The 20,597-nt window shown below is 46.0% G+C and overlaps 1 protein-coding gene across 1 annotated transcript in view; it reads right to left on the bottom strand.

The window, feature by feature from the left end:
- LOC126249450 (vitellogenin-like) overlaps positions 1-20,597 on the bottom strand; it is a gene marked incomplete at its 3' end in the record, with an annotated part of 380,348 nt that overhangs the window by 304,194 nt on the left and 55,557 nt on the right. The window contains exon 6 of the mRNA XM_049951103.1: positions 17,652-17,792. Within this exon, the coding sequence (XP_049807060.1) occupies positions 17,652-17,792 (141 nt within the window). The remainder of the gene's footprint in view (positions 1-17,651; positions 17,793-20,597) is intronic.

The following is a 20,597-nucleotide window of genomic DNA, read 5'->3' on the forward strand; positions in this document are numbered from 1 at the left end:
GCAATATACGCAAGACAAACTTCAAAATGGTCAGCCAAACACGTCAAAAGTGCGGGAGTCTAGCCTAATATTCAGCCAGAAAAATAAAAACGTTTTCGTCTGTAATAGTCATACTATCGTCTACAGACTGTAGTGTTGATCATGCAGCATTTTTACGCAGAAGGCAGTGTTTTCTCTGTACATACAAAGAATGGAAGACTGAAAAAAGGCTTGTGTTTGTGGTAGCTCAGCGTCTCACACTCGCACACTGGGGACCAGCAACATTGAGGCAGGGATTTAGCAAGTCATTATGACAGCCTGCCTGCGGTATGACTTCAGTTTGCACCTGAGCAGTTACCCAGCTGGACACTAGACTTAAGTGTTACTAAGTATAATGTTACGCAAATAAACATGTGTGGTACCATATACAGTCTCTGCATGTTTCGAAGTGACCGTCCGATTCAGGTATCTGCCATGGCACATGTCCACCTCTGGGTCACCGACCTGAGAGAGCAATGGGAAAACTTGGTCGGTACTTAGGCATGACAAATTTCCATCGCTTCGTGCAAGTCCACGCTCCACTCTGTGTGGTCCTCGCAGGCTTCACGGTGAGTGGTCTCACAATTTCCATGTGGAATAACGACCTACAGGAGCTGTTCAAAGTGCACCAGTCAATCCTTGGGTGACTTTCATATCCTGTTGCTGAAGCCCCCTTCGGTGATCTTTTCAGATACTTCAGACTGTTCTCTGGTACAGTTCTGCACCGGCACGTCAACAGAGACTGAAAATACTTAATTTCTTTACAAAAAAGCTGAGCGAAAAAGAGTGCTCTTGTCCACCGTTCTATGCAGAGCTCATGGCTGCCTATGAGACCATAAAATATTTCAGGTTTACGGTCGAATGCCACGTCTTCACCATATACAACGACGATCGTCAGCAGAAGTTCGCATTTTTGCAGCTACGGAATAACTATCTGCCATTTCAACTAAATCGTCTTAATTCCTGCACCACCTCCACCTGTTGACTGTTTCAGAACTCCAGAGGAAATCCATGTGGATGTCAGTTTCTGTATGTGAGTTTCTGCAAGCTTGTTCAACTCCAGTTTATCCGTCATTGATGGTAACGTGTGGTGCATTTCTACCAAGTACAACCGCAGCTCTTAGTGGTACGCCGGCCGCTGGTGGCCGAGCGGTTCTGGCGCTACAGTCTGGAACCGCGCGACCGCTACGGTCGCAGGTTCGAATCCTGCCTCGGGCATGGATGTGTGTGTTGTCCTTAGGTTAGTTAGGTTTAAGTAGTTCTAAGTTCTAGGGGACTTACGACCTCAGCAGTTGAGTCCCATAGTGCTCAGAGCCATTTGAACCATCTTAGTGGTACCAAATGGAGCAGCCAGCCCGACTGCCTAGTGAAAACCACCTCAGACGTATATGTATTCTCACATGCAATTTCACTAACTGGCAGCCATCTTTTGTTTCTCATTGCGGAGGAAATAGTGTGGCGAGTCAGCGTCCAACACTTCCATGTCGTGGAACCAGCAACTTCGGGGCAGGGATTTACCAAGTACTACGGCAGGCCATCTGCAACAAAAATGTTAGGCTGCGCTTCTGCGTTGGCTCGGTCGGACGCTAGCTGTAGGTGCTACCACACTGACAACAAAGAAAATCGCAACACTACGAAATAATTAATGTAGAGTAATGAAATTTCGAGAATAAATTTATCTAGGTAACGTATTTAAGTGATTAACACTGCAAGATCACATACTGATGTAAGTGCGAGATAAGCCATTGCAAATGTGAAATGCTGGCACATTAATAACCGGTGTAACCACCAGAATGCAAGTACGCAAACGTTCATGCATAGCGTTTTACAGGTGCCGGATGTCAGTCTGTGGGATGGAGTTCCATTCCTGTTGCACTTGGTCGGCCAGTGAATGGACGGTTAATGCTGATTGTGGATGACGCTGGAGTTGTCCGATGATGTCCCATCGGTACTCGATTGGAGACAGATCTGGTGATCTAGCAGGCCAAGGCAACTTGTTGACACTCTGTGGAGCTTGATGGGTTGCAATAGCGGCATCTGAGCATGCGTTATCCTGTTGGAAACACCTCCCTCGAATGCTGTTCATTAATTGAAGCACAAAACGTCGAATCACGAGACTGACGTACAAATTTGAAGTCAGGCTGTGTGGGGCAACCACAAGTGTGCTCCTGCTGTTATACGAAATCACACCCAAGTCAATAACTTCTGTTTAGGTCCAGTGTCTCTTGCACGCAAAGAGGTTGGTTGTAGGTCCTCAACTGGCCTCCTTCTAACCAACACATAACCTTTACTGGCATTGAGGCAGAACCAGCTTTCATCAGAAAACAAAAAAAGATCTGCACATTTCCCTCCAATGAGCTCTCCCTTGTCACCACTAAAGTCGCAGATGGCAGTGGTTTGGGATAAGTTGAATGCGTCTCTCTCGGAGCTGTCCTTGAAGTAAACGATTCGTAACAGTTCATTGTTTCACTGTGGTGCCAACTGCTGCTGGAGATGCGCCAGAGCCTTACGCCGAACACGATGGTCTTCCCTCTCCGCAGGGCCACATGGCCGTCCAGAGCCCGGTCTTCTTGCGACCGTACATTCTCGTGACCACCGCTGCCAGAATTCATGTTCAGTGCCTACATTCCTGCCAAGTCTTTCTGCAATATATCAGAAGGAACATCCAGCTTCTCGTAGTCCTGTTACACGACCTCATTCAAACTCAGTGAGGTGTTGATAATGGCGTCTTTGTCACCTTAAAGGCATTCTTGACTAACAACAACTCACCAAGTCCAATCTCAAAGGTAACTAACGCTCATGATCGTTATAGTGCGTATTTAAAGCAAACTTGATTTACAGTCTCATATATGATGGTTATTCGGGAAGTAAGGAACGATCGGTCGCGAAATGGAAACCACAGTGAAAATCCAATGAAGTTTTGCACAGGTGTGTTGGGCAGTGTCTCTAGTATGCCCGTCGATAGCATTACGTCGTTCTCTTTAGCTCGGAGCACACAGGGAGCACATAAAGATACCTAGAACAATAGTGTCTCCCGCCAAGTACGAGGGCCTGGTGAGACATTTCGCCTGAAGCTATGCAGCCAACATTACATACCTGTCGTGCGTTTTCTTTTTCAAGACGTTGCGGCACTCTGCAGGGGCAATGAAGATGCTCCTGCATAGTTTTCAGTTGGTAATGTTTGACTACCCACAATAGAGCCCGTAATTGTCTCCCTCTGAGTTTCATCTCTGCTCACATGAACCGTTGGCTATGAAGACAACATTTTGACACAGACAACGAGCTGTAGGCCAGCGTAGAGAATTGGCGGAAAGCACTGGCGGCTGCCTTCTATAACGAGGGTATTGGAAAGTTGGTAAAACGCTACAACAAACGTCTAAGTCGGATCGGCGACTATGGAGATAAGTAGCTGGAAATTGTAGCTAACTATTGCAAATAAAACAATTTTTATTTTCACTGTGGTTTCCATTTCGCGAGCTATCATTCCTTACTTTTAGAGTAGTCCTCGTACATTGTCTTGTGTAAATAGCGTGAAATTTTTATACACATCATCTTTCAAATGTAGAAACACGCTTGGCAACTTCTGTTTATGTCGCACAAACCCTCCTTCTTGCTGCGATTCTTTTTCCGTCAGTTTACGTATAAAGCTACACAAATAAAACCATGTGCTACCTTATACAGCCTATGCGTATTTGCACCTCACACGTTCAGTATCTGTAAATAGAAAAGAATATGCTAAAGGCTGATTAATTACGACATTTTGACAAGCTGTCCGAACAGTTCCTTGACTAAATTAGGAACCTCACATTAACCACCAGATTGAGGCAATAAGAGGTTTTGTTTTATTACAATATCATATTTCATAATGGCAGCAGTTAACTATTTCAGCCTTCGGATCTATGAATCAGCAGTATCAGTTGATATCGTCTTCGCTCATTACCATGCCGATCCAGACCATAGTTTTGATTCACGTTTTACCTGTTTCAACGTTTATCGAGGGTTGTCGGACAAGTAAGTGTAATCTGAAAATCCCAACCCTGGTGTTTAAACCACTCAGTTATTTAAATAGCTATAGAGAGTTGGAACTCACAGCAATGTCTTTTTGCCTCTTCAAACACAAAGTATCACTCATCCGGTCTGTCTGCTCTTTCTGTCTCTCTTTATCTCTTGACAGAAGATATCCCTTTCCAATCCTCGTGCTTCATCTGTTTATATCGCAATTTACGCAGGTGATGATTCCTGCTATTTTCCGTAGAAGACTGTTCCTGGTGCAAACCTTTGATTGCAGTTCATGCAGTGCTTCTTCAAAGTAAGAGATCTATCAAGTGTTACTCAGAGATATTTTTGGTCTCATAATGTTCCAGTTCGACATCTGACCTTACTGTCTTTAATTTGCGAGTAGCTTACCTGTTTTTCAAATGAAAAGCACACACTTGTGTCTCTGTGGGATTTGGTTTAAATTGGTTTGTGTTGTAATACTTGGAAAGCTGTTTAAGGCGTTCGTGAGGGTGTTTCCCACTGATTCAAAATCTGTGTTCTGGGTGGCTAGAGCAAGGTAATCGGTATAAAAGAAGCTCATGCTATGGGATGCTATGGGTTTGTCATTCGTGTATATATTGAACAGAACTGGAGCCAGCACACTTCCCTGTGGGAGGCCGTTTTTTTTTCCATCGACAGGAAACCGGCAAAGAACCTACAATTCTGCAAAAGAGTGGCGATGGGCCTAGTTAGGCTAACATATTTGGTAGGATTGTAGACTTTGCTAGTAGTAGCTGGTGACTGACAGTGTCATACACTGCTGATAAAACGACAAATACCACTCATGTCATCTTACAAGCTTCAAACCCATCTTCTATAAACTGTGTGAGATTTAGCAGCTGTCCAGCAGGCCTACAGCTTTTGGCAGGTCGTATTCTAGATTACTGAGGTATAGGTAAGGGGTCAGTTATAGATGGTAGGCGATTTAAAATCAATCTTTCCAGCTATTTGTAAAGGTGACATAGTATTGCGACTGCTCTAAAATTCTTTGGATCATTTCCTTCTTTGTCACGTTTCAGCATAGAAATCGCTCGGATCTTCCGCCAATCTTTGAGATTTGGCTCTTGCTCTCAAAGCTGTTGAAAAGTTGTAGAACCCATTTCTTTGTTGTTACGTCAAAATGTTTAATTTTCTCTTTTCGTATATCATCCAAGTCATCCGCTGTTTGACAATGTTGTGTGACATTTAAAAACAACGACTTACGAGAAAATTAAAACAAACTCTGCACTGTATTGCACTGCACTACCACTCGATGGGAGGGATCTGCATTTATCAGGGGTAATGGAGAGATGGAAGATGGAATGGTTCTTTGGGGTAGTTTGTGGAGCTATTTGGTTCAGGTGGGTTGCGTTGTGGGGATATGGATAATGTGGGAAGATGTTTGACAGGAAAACAGAGAATTCCGGACATAAATAGTTACGATGGGGGCCAGGCTAAGATCAAGGCGAGGAAATAAAAGGAAGGGATGGGGAAGGAGAGAAGCCCTGAAGTCGGAAAGGTGTAGGGAGGAGCGGGTTGAAATGGAAATGGAAATTTGTGGGAAGTTCCTATGGGACCAAGCTGCTGAGGTCATCGAACCCTAGGCTTACACACTACTTATGATAACTTAAACTAACTTAAGGTAAGGACAACACACACACCCATGCCCGAGGGAGGACTCGAACCTCCGACGGGGTGAGCCGCGCGAACCGTGGCAAGGTGCCTTAAACCGCGCGGCTACCCCGCGCGGCGAGGAGCGTGTTGAATTTGATAAAAGGTATGACTGGCAAGGCGGGTCCAAGAGCAAGCTGACGGTGTAATGAAGCATTTCCCGTATCACCATTTCTTTAATAGGTTAAATACTGGAGAAACCTTCTCTCCTTTAAATCCAGCTTCTGCTCCAAAGGCAAGCTAATTGTTTACTGGACCTATTTTCTTTCGGTCGTTCGTTATTCTCATTGTAACGAGCTATTAAATTAATCCATGCATTCTGTTCTGGGCACACATTAGTTAGTTAGTACGGTTTTTTTCGGCTGTCTATTAGAAAATAACATATGTTGCATTGAAGAAGGCAAATTTCCCCACAACAAGCAATGTCTTGCTGACAGGTGTTCCATGAGGCTGTTGCCTGACTTCTAGTATTAAAGACTCATAAATGGGGAGTTCTACTAGGACATGTTCAGGTGAAACCAATAGCTCCGCAACAGCAGAATGGTTTCTCCGTTCTTATGGTCCTATACAGGTATTTCAGATACGAACAAGACTAAAGTTGGTTTCATGAACCATTTGCAGTTTCTCCGAGACATATGGGACGACGCAGTATTTTCACATTTCAGAGGTAGAGGAGTTCCATATCTCTTCCCTTAAATCTGTAACATGCTCTCTGATGGAGAGGTGATCATCTTCTCAGCCCCAAGTTTTCCGATTTTTGCATGTGACTCGTTTTTTCCATCTATCAATGGCTGCACTTTCTATGACTCTAGACTTTTGAAGTATGATGGAAAATTTATATAGTCTGCACCATTTCTCACCCATGTCGTGCAGAATTTTCATGTTATTTTCTAGCTGTCACCTGCTGCCACCTTTGGCTTCCAGCAGGAGGTCATCAGCATACTCAGTTACGAGCAATGTTTCAGGGTTTTTATGCAGACTTATCAGAAGACTTTCGAGACTGAGTCCTGAAGAAGTGTCTTCTGACTTCTGAAAGTCGATTGTTGCTGCTAGCGTAGGAATCTTGTCAGCCAATTGCAGCAGATCTTGCAAGTTTTTGCCAATAAGTTAAACAATCTCTCACTCCCAGACATTTTGTCATGATCAACCAATAATGACCTGACATGGGAAAAATATCTCGCACTCCATAACAGTTTTCTAACACGGGTGTACTGACCCTTGTTGCGGCATCAAAGAATACAGTAGCTTCTCCGTACGTACAGTAATGTAAAACTTATTATTGCAGTTTACCTGGACAATTACGAAGCCTCAGTCGAGTACATAAAGAGGATCACCAAAGCTTGTCATAAACACCATATAAACCAATCATAATAGCGACGACATACTGGGACTCTGGATCCTGCACCAGCTCTAAAGAGCGGTTAATAGCACGATCAGTATGTTTCTTCTTTCTAGAGTCACGTTGTACGTTACTTGTATTAGTTGCCGCTTTTTTAGCATAATTTCAAGAATTTTTGCAAGACCACTTAAAAGATAGATTGGTCTAAAAGATTTTGGTTCGGGTAGGATATTTATGCCTCGTCGTATTCAAGATTATTCCCTCTGTAGATTTCCATACGTTCGGAAATTTTTCTTGGACAAAGAACTCATTGAATAGCCCGTGTAAGCGGGAAGCAATGGCTGGTCTTATATACTGTAATGTGTCGGCAGAAATTCCATTTGGACCTGATGCCATATTAAACTGCAACGTGATTAGTGTCGTCTCTAAGGCCTCTTGAAAACCAACTGGATTAACATCCTGATTGTTTTCGTGAGTTGCTGGTTGAGCTGTTTAGCATATCCCTAAGATGCTATAAGTGCAATCCCTGGTGACATACAGAGAAGGAAGTTAAACAATCTCTCACACGCACACATTTTGTCATAATCAACCAATACTGACCTGGCATGGGAAAAATATCTCGCACTCCAATGTTCAAATGTGCGGTAATTCCTAAGGGACCAAACTACTTACGTCCACGGTCCCCAGACTTACACACTACTTAAACTAACTTAAAATAACTTACACTAAGAACAACACGCACACCCATGCCCGAGGAAGGACTCGAACCTCCGGCGGGAGGGGCCGCGCACTCTGTGACATGACGCCTCAAACCGCGAGGCCACTCCGCGCGGCTCTCGCACTCCATAACAATTTTCTAACCAAGGCGTACTGAATGGTGTACAGGAAGGAAAACGAAGGAAAGCACGCGTTCTACAGTAATGTTTATTGCGAGCCAATCAGAGAGCCTCTTGCAAGGATTGTGAGTGTTCATCGGAGGTGAGGGTATCATCTGGAGTGCCCCAGGGAAGTGTGGTACGTCCGCTGTTGTTTTCTATCCACATAAATGATCATTTGGATAGGGTGGATAGCAATGTGCGGCTGTTTGCTGGTGATGCTGTGGTGTACGGGAAGGTGTCGTCGTTGAGTGACTGTAGGAGGATACAAGATGACTTGGACAGGATTTGTGATTGTTGTAAAGAATGGGAGCTAACTCTAAATATAGATAAATGTAAATTAATGCAGATGAATAGGAAAAAGAATCCCGTAATGTATGAATACTCCATTAGTAGTGTAGCGCTTCACACAGTCACGTCGATTAAATATTTGGGCGTAACATTGCAGAGCGATATGAAGTGGGACAAGCGTGTAATGGCAGTTGTGGGGAAGGCGGATAGTCGTCTTCGGTTCATTGATAGAATTTTGGGAAGATGTGGTTCATATGTAATGGAGACCGCTTATAAAACACTAATACGACCTATTCTTGAGTACTGCTCGAGCGTTTGGGGTCCCTATCAGGTCGGATTGAGGGAGGACATAGAAGCAATTCAGAGGCGGGCTGCTAGATTTGTTACTGGTAGGTTTGATCATCACGCGAGTGTTACGGAAATGCTTCAGGAACTCGTATGGGAGTCTCTAGAGGAAAGGAGGCGCTCTTTTCTTGAATCGCTACTGAGGAAATTTAGAGAACCAGCATTTGAGGCTGACTGCAGTGCAATTTTGCTGCCGTTAACTTACATTTCGCAGAAAGACCACAAAGATAAGATAAGAGAGATTAGGGCTCGTACAGAGGCATACAGGCAGTCATTTTTTCCTCGTTCTGTTTGGGAGTGGAACAGGGAGAGAAGATACTAGTTGTGGTACGAGGTACCCTCCACCACGCACCGTATGGTGGATTGAGGAGTATGTATGTAGATGTAGATTTTAAATTAATATTATTTCGTGTCGAAATCGCATAGTAACGGCAGTTCTACGCTTTACCCATCTGCACCTGGCTACACGCGTTATCTTCCCGAAAAAATTTTCTTAGGCATCGTACTATAGAGTTCTACGATAGATAGGCCAACCCTTGGGCTGCCCGGTGTGCAGTGATGAGCCAAAGCAAATTCTGCATTGTCTACCTGCGCTGAAGGACCGCTCTAAGCTCTGACAATATTTGTAGCCCCTCCCGGTACTTTTAAGTAAATTTCTATATCGCCTGAGCCAGCTAGAAAGGTTTCAAGGCTGCAGAAAAATAACAGGCCCGTCAGCTTAACAAAAGGAAAGGAAGATAAGATGTAATTAGCTGGGCGGTCACTGGCAGTATTGAATACTATCTGCTGTTATGATGCAGTGTTAAAGGACTGACTAAACTGACCATGGGGGCGTGCATATAACTACACTCCTGGAAACTGAAATAAGAACACCGTGAATTCATTGTCCCAGGAAGGGGAAACTTTATTGACACATTCCTGGGGTCAGATACATCACATGATCACACTGACAGAACCACAGGCACATAGACACAGGCAACAGAGCATGCACAATGTCGGCACTAGTACAGTGTATATCCACCTTTCGCAGCAATGCAGGCTGCTATTCTCCCATGGAGACGATCGTAGAGATGCTGGATGTAGTCCTGTGGAACGGCTTGCCATGCCATTTCCACCTGGCGCCTCAGTTGGACCAGCGTTCGTGCTGGACGTGCAGACCGCGTGAGACGACGCTTCATCCAGTACCAAACATGCTCAATGGGGGACAGATCCGGAGATCTTGCTGGCCAGGGTAGTTGACTTACACCTTCTAGAGCACGTTGGGTGGCACGGGATACATGCGGACGTGCATTGTCCTGTTGGAACAGCACGTTCCCTTGCCGGTCTAGGAATGGTAGAACGATGGGTTCGATGACGGTTTGGATGTACCGTGCACTATTCAGTGTCCCCTCGACGATCACCAGTGGTGTACGGCCAGTGTAGGAGATCGCTCCCCACACCATGATGCCGGCTGTTGGCCCTGTGTGCCTCGGTCGTATGCAGTCCTGATTGTGGCGCTCACCTGCACGGCGCCAAACACGCATACGACCATCATTGGCACCAAGGCAGAAGCGACTCTCATCGCTGAAGACGACACGTCTCCATTCGTCCCTCCATTCACGCCTGTCGCGACACCACTGGAGGCGGGCTGCACGATGTTGGGGCGTGAGCGGAAGACGGCCTAACGGTGTGCGGGACCGTAGCCCAGCTTCATGGAGACGGTTGCGAATGGTCCTCGCCGATACCCCAGGAGCAACAGTGTCCCTAATTTGCTGGGAAGTGGCGGTGCGGTCCCCTACGGCACTGCGTAGGATCCTACGGTCTTGGCGTGCATCCGTGCGTCGCTGCGGTCCGGTCCCAGGTCGACGGGCACGTGCACCTTCCGCCGATCACTGGCGACAACATCGATGTACTGTGGAGACCTCACGCCCCACGTGTTGAGCAATTCGGCGGTACGTCCACCCGGCCTCCCGCATGCCCACTATACGCCCTCGCTCAAAGTCCGTCAACTGCACATACGGTTCACGTCCACGCTGTCGCGGCATGCTACCAGTGTTAAAGACTGCGATGGAGCTCCGTATGCCACGGCAAACTGGCTGACACTGACGGCGGCGGTGCACAAATGCTGCGCAGCTAGCGCCATTCGACGGCCAACACCGCGGTTCCTGGTGTGTCCGCTGTGCCGTGCGTGTGATCATTGCTTGTACAGCCCTCTCGCAGTGTCCGGAGCAAGTATGGTGGGTCTGACACACCGGTGTCAATGTGTTCTTTTTCCCATTTCCAGGAGTGTATATATTACACTTTGGGAATAAGCTGCCATGTAACGCCGTCAGTCAGACATATCCACAACAACTCGAGATAATTTGTCTGTTTTTTCTTTTACATCAGGCAATAGCGCCCTCAATAACATTTCGGGTTACTCGTGCCGACCAATAGACAGATCACCATTATCAAATGCTGCTGAGAGAACTACAGGTTACCTTATCTTATGGATCACCATTTTGTACGGCGTACCCCATGTATTAATCTGCAGTTGTTCGCAAACAAATTGCTCCTACACAAACCTTTTTCGGAAATACTGCCCTCTTACCTGACACGAGACTTGTCTGACACCCTCAGTGGCCCTTCTCCTCAGCTGAATAAGTTCCATTCTCCAGGTGGTACTTTCTGGAGCCACAACAGTCCTTTCACCAGAAATTTCGACGTTCATTCCTTCAGTTAGACTCTCTGTGATATGTACAGTCCTCTATTCGATATTTTCCTCTGCAATTTATTACATATGGAGCGGCATACACCTAGCTTAACAGCTCCCAATTTACCCTTTGGCAATTTTTAATTTTTTCCTGAGAGGTATTGTAAAACTATAAAAAAAATGGATCTGAGCACTACGGGACTTAACATCTGTGGTCATCAGTCCCCTAGAACTTAGAACTACTTAAACCTAACTAACCTAAGGACATCACACACATCCATGCCCGAGGCAGGATTCGAACCTGCGACCGTAGTGTGTAAAACTATATCTCAGGTATTGTCTGCATATATAGGACGAAATGAAACCGGGTGTAATCAGTTGAGGGTAGACTTCGAGTCACTCGCCGGCCGCGGTGGTCTAGCGGTTCTGGCGCTGCAGTCCGGAACCGCGGGACTGCTACGGTCGCAGGTTCGAATCCTGCCTCGGGCATGGGTGTGTGTGATGTCCTTAGGTTAGTTAGGTTTAAGTAGTTCTAAGTTCTAGGGGACTTATGACCTAAGATGTTGAGTCCCATAGTGCTCAGAGCCATTTTTTTCGAGTCACTCGCAAATTTCATATATGAAGGTAATTCAATAATTAAAGAGACAAACCCATGTAGAAAAGTTGTTGCTGAACTTTTTTCCTCATTACGCCTCACTAAGTGGACCAAACAAATTAAAATCTGAAGCAGCCAAATCTGGAATATAGGGGGGATGAGGTAATATCTTCTGACTCATTTTGTCAATGATTTCTTGGGTCAGCTGGGCGGTGTGAGGGCGAACATTGTCGTGTAGCAATATCAAGCCTCTTCTTCGAGATCCGCGACTTTTCTCTCTCAATATTGACTTTACTTTGTTCATCGGCATGTCATTAGTAAATGCTGTTTATTGTACGCTGTTCTTCCAGATAATCACAAAAGATGCCACCTTTGGTACCCCAAAACACGGTCAACATGACATTTCCTGCTGATGATGAATTTCTTTCGAACAGATGAACTGGTGTGTCTCCATTCCATGCTTTGTATTTCAAACTCTGCTCGAAAATGGTCAACCCAATTTCATAACACATTAAAATCTTGTTTAGAAATTTGCTGCTTCCCTTTTGTAGCGGTCTTTGAAGTCTGTACACACTTTGAGTCTTGTTTCCATGTGCTGTTGCGTTAACTCTTTCGAGATTCACCTTGTATTCGTTTTCCTGTACTTGAGCTTGCTACTTATAATCTTATGAACTGTACCAACGCGTACTGCAACTTTTTTGTAGTGTTTGCAACTGTAACACGTCTATATTCGCGAATAATGTCGTTAGTGAGGGTTTCAAGTGAAGAAATTGACTCTTCAACTGACCGGCCAGGACGTTGCTCGTCAGGCCCTTGAAATGTTCTAACCACTACCACAAATCATTCGAGGAAAGATTCTAGCCAGTTTTTCTCCTTCATTAAGCAAAACAATGGATCACTGAACGTCGTTCAACTAATGTGGAAACTTCAAGCTGACACGCCATCCTTAAATGCAATACTGAGGTTATAAACTAAACAATTTATATCCGTCAGATGATCTCACCTCGTCCCTGTGATGTCAACCTAAAGTCGTGAAAGTACAAAACTCTTCCTACAAACTGTTTCATTTATACACTCCTGGAAATTGAAATAAGAACACCGTGAATTCATTGTCCCAGGAAGGGGAAACTTTATTGACACATTCCTGGGGTCAGATACATCACATGATCACACTGACAGAACCACAGGCACATAGACACAGGCAACAGAGCATGCACAATGTCGGCACTAGTACAGTGTATATCCACCTTTCGCAGCAATGCAGGCTGCTATTCTCCCATGGAGACGATCGTAGAGATGCTGGATGTAGTCCTGTGGAACGGCTTGCCATGCCATTTCCACCTGGCGCCTCAGTTGGACCAGCGTTCGTGCTGGACGTGCAGACCGCGTGAGACGACGCTTCATCCAGTACCAAACATGCTCAATGGGGGACAGATCCGGAGATCTTGCTGGCCAGGGTAGTTGACTTACACCTTCTAGAGCACGTTGGGTGGCACGGGATACATGCGGACGTGCATTGTCCTGTTGGAACAGCAAGTTCCCTTGCCGGTCTAGGAATGGTAGAACGATGGGTTCGATGACGGTTTGGATGTACCGTGCACTATTCAGTGTCCCCTCGACGATCACCAGTGGTGTACGGCCAGTGTAGGAGATCGCTCCCCACACCATGATGCCGGCTGTTGGCCCTGTGTGCCTCGGTCGTATGCAGTCCTGATTGTGGCGCTCACCTGCACGGAGTGTATATCAATTTGCCTCTCTCCTCACGGAATGTTCCTTGTAGATCTGTTCGTAATGGCAATGGCAATTTTTGACCGTGCTCTAGTAAGTCGGTAATGATACAGCACATTTGATCTCGAGTGGAAAGCTATAACTGTAGACAGACTAGAATATTCTCCATTAAACTGGCGAAATTTAATATTCTGTTGAAATATGCAAATTCAAGTTAGTGCTGTAGTAAACCAGAAACTCTATGAACCTCTGCTCTGGTGCTATGCTATTCTGCAGCAGAGTATGCATGTCTAGTTTGGTAAAATTCAACACATGGCAAACAGGAGGACATACACTCCTGGAAATGGAAAAAAGAACACATTGACACCGGTGTGTCAGACCCACCATACTTGCTCCGGACACTGCGAGAGGGCTGTACAAGCAATGATCACACGCACGGCACAGCGGACACACCAGGAACCGCGGTGTTGGCCGTCGAATGGCGCTAGCTGCGCAGCATTTGTGCACCGCCGCCGTCAGTGTCAGCCAGTTTGCCGTGGCATACGGAGCTCCATCGCAGTCTTTAACACTGGTAGCATGCCGCGACAGCGTGGACGTGAACCGTATGTGCAGTTGACGGACTTTGAGCGACGTCGTATAGTGGGCATGCGGGAGGCCGGGTGGACGTACCGCCGAATTGCTCAACACGTGGGGCGTGAGGTCTCCACAGTACATCGATGTTGTCGCCAGTGGTCGGCGGAAGGTGCACGTGCCCGTCGACCTGGGACCGGACCGCAGCGACGCACGGATGCACGCCAAGACCGTAGGATCCTACGCAGTGCCGTAGGGGACCGCACCGCCACTTCCCAGCAAATTAGGGACACTGTTGCTCCTGGGGTATCGGCGAGGACCATTCGCAACCGTCTCCATGAAGCTGGGCTACGGTCCCGCACACCATTAGGCCGACTTCCGCTCACGCCCCAACATCGTGCAGCCCGCCTCCAGTGGTGTCGCGACAGGCGTGAATGGAGGGACGAATGGAGACGTGTCGTCTTCAGCGATGAGAGTCGCTTCTGCCTTGGTGCCAATGATGGTCGTATGCGTGTTTGGCGCCGTGCAGGTGAGCGCCACAATCAGGACTGCATACGACCGAGGCACACAGGGCCAACAGCCGGCATCATGGTGTGGGGAGCGATCTCCTACACTGGCCGTACACCACTGGTGATCGTCGAGGGGACACTGAATAGTGCACGGTACATCCAAACCGTCATCGAACCCATCGTTCTACCATTCCTAGACCGGCAAGGGAACGTGCTGTTCCAACAGGACAATGCACGTCCGCATGTATCCCGTGCCACCCAACGTGCTCTAGAAGGTGTAAGTCAACTACCCTGGCCAGCAAGATCTCCGGATCTGTCCCCCATTGAGCATGTTTGGTACTGGATGAAGCGTCGTCTCACGCGGTCTGCACGTCCAGCACGAACGCTGGTCCAACTGAGGCGCCAGGTGGAAATGGCATGGCAAGCCGTTCCACAGGACTACATCCAGCATCTCTACGATCGTCTCCATGGGAGAATAGCAGCCTGCATTGCTGCGAAAGGTGGATATACACTGTACTAGTGCCGACATTGTGCATGCTCTGTTGCCTGTGTCTATGTGCCTGTGGTTCTGTCAGTGTGATCATGTGATGTATCTGACCCCAGGAATGTGTCAATAAAGTTTCCCCTTCCTGGGACAATGAATTCACGGTGTTCTTATTTCAATTTCCAGGAGTGTAGCTCTCAATGACATCTGCTGAATCATAACAGATCCCTTGAAATCAACTCCAACCAAATGGCTTTGTCACGTCTCAGGAACAGCAACACCTTCTGGTCGACGAGAAACAGCTGCGAATGAGGACAGAAAGAAAGTCGAGCAGGAGAGAACGCATTCTCTGTATAGGCACCAACCTCATCCGCAACGACTGAAGTCTACGAGAAGATTCCTTAGAACATCGACGGAACTTAAACTACTACTGAAAAAGGTAGGCTGCAAGTATGGAGGGCTACGACCTATCTTCGCCCTGGATGGAAAAGAGTTTCAGAACCTCTGCCTCCTGGCTGTGATGAGAAATCGACGACATAGAAATCCCTGAACAGATTGAGATCTGGAGGTGACAGATCAAAGCTTAATTTGGCAAAATGGGGCTACACTGATCGAGACGATATTCAGTATGAGAGTGGAGAATACCACACTGTTCATGATATTTTTGGGTACCGACTGTGTCCAGCCTCCTGTACAGAAGATGAACTTCAGCAAGGAACATAAAATGCCACAATGAAATTTTCACTCTGCAGCGGAGTGTGCGCTGATGTGAAACTTCCTGGCAGATTAAAACTGAGAGCCGGGCCCAGACTCGGACTCGGGACCTTTGCCATTCACGGGCAAGTCTTCTACCGACTTTTTTGAGGACTTTCGAGTCGTTTTACAAATAAGTTAAAATGTTCTTTCGGTCTCGATCGAATCAGCGATCTATGGAAATCATCTAGTGAAATTCGACGGTCTGCCACTCTAAAAAAATTTTCGTAACCACCCTTTTTGTTTTATTTTTTTATTGGCAGTTTTCCTGACCACTTTTTTGTTTTTTACTTTCTTATTTATTTTTCTAGTTTCTATTTTTCATTTTTTATTTTTATTTTATTTGCCCTTTTTAATTTTTTTATTTCTTTACTGCTTTTTCTTTAATTGAAAAAAAGTGAGAAAGGTTTTGTTTGTTTGGTGGCAAATATTATTACGGCATTTCTTCTATCTCTTGTACACGATAACGGAACAGTAAATTAAAAACAAACGCATTGCCTGGGAATCGAACCCAGACCGCCTACTAAGCTACCCAAGCACGACTCACGAAGCGTCCTCACAGATTTACTTCCGCCAGTACCTCGTCTCCTACTTGGCAAACTTCGCAGAAGCTCTCCTGCGAAACCTACAGAACTAGCACTCCTGGAAGAAAGGATATTGCGGAGACATGGCTTAGCCACAGCCTGGGGCATGTTTCCAGAATGAAATTTTCACTCGGCGGCGGAGTGTACGCTGAAATGAAACTTCTTGGCATTTTAAAACTGTGTGCTGGACCAAGACTCCAACTTTGGACTTTGTCTTTCGCGGCAAGTGCTCTACCGGAAGAGGCAAAGGTCCCAAGTTCGAGTCTCGGTCCGGCACACAGTTTTAATCTGCTAAGAAGTTTCAACATAAAATGCATTGGAAGTAAACAAGTTTTGGGCAAAAGTAATGTAGCCATAACTGTATATAATATGCATGTTTCTGATACGTCCGGCCGGAGTGACCGAGCGGTTCTAGGCGCTTCAATCCGTAATCGCGCTGCTGCTACGGTCGCAGGTTCGAATCCTGCCTCGGGCATGGATGTGTGTGATGTCCTTAGGTTAGTTAGGTTTAAGTAGTTCTAAGTTCTAGGGGACTGATGACCTCAGAAGTTAAGTCCCATAGTGCTCAGAGCCATTTGAACCATTTTTGGATACGAAAATAAGTGAATAAAATGTGTTACTTTAAATACTATCAATGAAATAGTGCTTTTATGTGTTTCAAAACATATGTACGTAGTTCATCTTCTTAAAATTTACATTCCATCTTTGTATCTTTTAAATTAATTTGGCCTTAAAGCGGAGTATTCTTCCGCTGCCAGCCTACCCACGCGTCTCTGGGGAAAGCAACAATAAATAAAAGAAAAAAGAGGGAGCAATGTTTCAGAATGGGGGAGGATTGGTGAATGAGACTGGCTATGATCTCTTAAAAGAAAGCATCCCAACATGTGTCTTAAACTATTTTTGGAAACCAAGGGAAAACCTGTTGCTGCTCGGAAGGGGATTTGAAACCCAGTCCTCTGTGTCACAACCTCTCTACCACGTCACTGTCTCTCGTGGGTAGCACGAACGAGATAAGACCACACAGATATACGGACAGCTACTTTTCCTTAGCTCGATATGCGAGTGGAATAGGACAGAAGGTGGGTAACCTTCGCCCGCACCGGCCACGTAGCTAGTGTACCGCGTCTAATGGTTTCGAAAATAACGAGCCCTCCTTTTTTACTGTTTCCCACAAGTGATAGAAGAGCTGGCCGCCGCTTACTTTCCTCCTGCGGCGCGCGGGAGCAGGGCTGGCTGCAGTGGTTCCGCCGCTGCCGCCAGCGGCCCCTGCCAGGCTGCTGGTCACTTCGGGCGCGGCCGTGCTGTTCGCCTCCGTCTTGCAAATTTCCGGCGTGTCTCCGTCCTGCGCGGCACGCACATTCATCTCTCAGGCTCGGTTATTTCCTCTCGACCCAAAGCTGGGACAGCGCCTAGCGGTTTCCGGCGGCGGGTCTTCCCCAGTTAGTACTGCGACAAGCGTGGGATTGTGGACATCGGACCTCAACCTTATTGTTAGTGGATCCTCGCAATTTCTCCAGCTCTCTGATTAGATCTGCGCGTTTGCCCGCCCCATGCACGTTTACAAAAGTCACTAAAGCAACTCTATACAATGAGAAGCCCTAAGTACTTCACCTCGAGTAACATTTGACTCGTTAAAAGACACTTGTCATCTCTTTTCACCAAGATGAATAGTGACCAGGGGCTGATGAAATATTGACTAACGTCTTTGCAACTTCATTAATCTCCAAGATATGCGTATTAAATTTGCTGTTTTAAAACTATAGCTACGATATTTTCTGCGCTAGAACAATAGTTCAGTCTGAGACAAATTCATTAATTGTAGGTGCAACAAGAAATTTCGGGCTAAAAATACATTGAGCCTCGTGGAGTGGCCGCGTTGTCCAAGGCGCCATGTCACAGATTGAGCGGCCCCTCCGCTGGAGCTTCGAGTCCTCCCTCGGGCATGGGTGTGTGTGTTGTTCTTAGTATAAGTTAGTTTAAGTAGTGTGTGACTCTAGGGACCAATGATCTCAGCAGTTTGGTCCCATAGCAATTTAAAAAAATACCCTGTATGTAGTTATTTTGCCGGCCGGAGTAGCCGAGCGGTTCTAGGCGCTACAGTCTGGAACCACGCGACCGCTACGGTCGCAGGTTCGAATCCTGCCTCGGGCATGGATGTATGTGATGTCCTTAGGTTATTTAGGTTTAAGTAGTTCTAAGTTCTAGGGGACTGATGACCTCAGAAGTTAAGTCCCATAGTGCTCAGAGCCATTTGAACCATTTTTTGTAGTTATTTTGTGCTGTTGCTGAGAAAGTCTGAATAGCGTTCCACCCGGAACTTTATGGCAGACTTCACGTAAACAAGCTCTGTCGAGGCAAGCGGTAAGTGCTATTTGTGCCACTCTCGACGGTATGAAAATGAACCACCCTACACAAAAGACCGGGGACAGTTAACACGGAAAGTTACTTTATTTACGTCGCGAGAAGCATTCGAGATCTGAGTAGGTCATGAGCGCACAGAATATGCGTACAGGCGTTAAATACAAGGGCTATTCGGAAAGTAAGGAATGAATGGTCGCGAAATGGAAACCACAGTGGAAATCAAAACAGTTTTATTTGCAACAGTCAACTACAACTCCAGCTACTTATTTCCATAGTCACCGATCCGACTTAGACGTTTGTCGTAGCGTTGTACCAACTTTCCGTTATAGAAGGCAGCCACCAGTGCTTTCCGCAAATTCTCTACGCTGGCCTACAGCTCGTTGCCTGTGCCAAAATATTGTCTTCATAAGACAGTGGTTCATGTGAGCAGAGATTAAACTCAGAGGGAGACAATTACGGACTGTATTGTGGGTAATCAAACATTTCCAATTGAAAACGATGCAAGAGCATCTTCATTGTCCCTGCAGAATGCCGATGAGAATCGTCTTGAAGAAGAAGACACACGACAATTATGTTATGTAGGCTGCATAGCTTCAGGCGAAATTTCCCACCAGGCCTTTGTACTTGGCGGGAGACACTATTGTTCTAGGTATCTTTATGCGCTCCCTGTGTGCTCAGAACTAAAAAGAACGACGTAACGCGATCGACGGGCATACTAGAGACACTGCCCAACACACCTAAGCAAAACTTCATCGGATTTTCGATGTGGTTTCCATTTCGCGACGGTCGGTTCCTTACTTTCCAAATAGCCCTCGTATTTCAGTCATCACTGAATTGAGAAGACATGCATAGGCATGATTCCATATCTCAAATGGAAACTCGAGAAAACTTCTCTAGCTATCTAGCTTTCAGATTCCTACTGAAAACAACAAACTACTTATCCAGAAACGACCAAATTGACCGTCAACATTGGTGTTCTAATGTGTTGCTGCCGTTGGCGATTCTACATCTACATCTACATGGATACTCTGCGAATCACATTTAAGTGCCTGGCAGAGGGTTCATCGAACCACCTTCACAATTCTCTATTATTCCAGTCTCGTATAGCGAGCGGAAAGAATGAACACCTATATCTTTCCGTACGAGCTCTGATTTCCCTTATTTTATCGTGGTGATCGTTCCGCCCTATGTAGGTCGGTGTCAACAAAATATTTTCGCATTCGGAGGAGAAAGTTGGTGATTGGAATTGCGTGAGAAGCTTCCGTCACAACGAAAAACGCCTTTCTTTTAATGATTTCCAGCCCAAATCCTATATTATTTCTGTGACACTCTCTCCCATACTTCGCGATAATACAAACCGGTCTTTATCTATATCTACATCATGATGTGTACAGTCTACCGGAATCATATTTCCCTTCTTAGCCCCTTGCCGATTTTACTCAGAAAGAACGTTTATGGATACCCCTCTGTCCAACGGGCACCCCATTTGCAGTCACATCCTGCACATTGCTTAATTAAACTGGATCCTTTTCACAGAAAAAACTAAGGATCCCACTTTTCCTTAATCCTGCAAATTTAAAACCATCAGACAAATGTACAAAAAAAGCACAAAAAGGCGAATATTCCTCTTTAAAGGACTCTGGCAGAAAAGTGGGGAATCAGCTGCCTCACTCCAGAGCCCTCACCAAACATTTTGGCATGAGAACATATTCGCGCTCTTTGAATAGACAACATTCTAAATCCTTTTACCTAGTCTCTCTCTATATGTGAGTGCAGGCTTTCTCGG

The sequence above is a fragment of the Schistocerca nitens genome, chromosome 3 (genome assembly GCF_023898315.1).
Source record: "Schistocerca nitens isolate TAMUIC-IGC-003100 chromosome 3, iqSchNite1.1, whole genome shotgun sequence".
In the NCBI taxonomy this organism is placed as follows: domain Eukaryota; kingdom Metazoa; phylum Arthropoda; class Insecta; order Orthoptera; family Acrididae; genus Schistocerca; species Schistocerca nitens.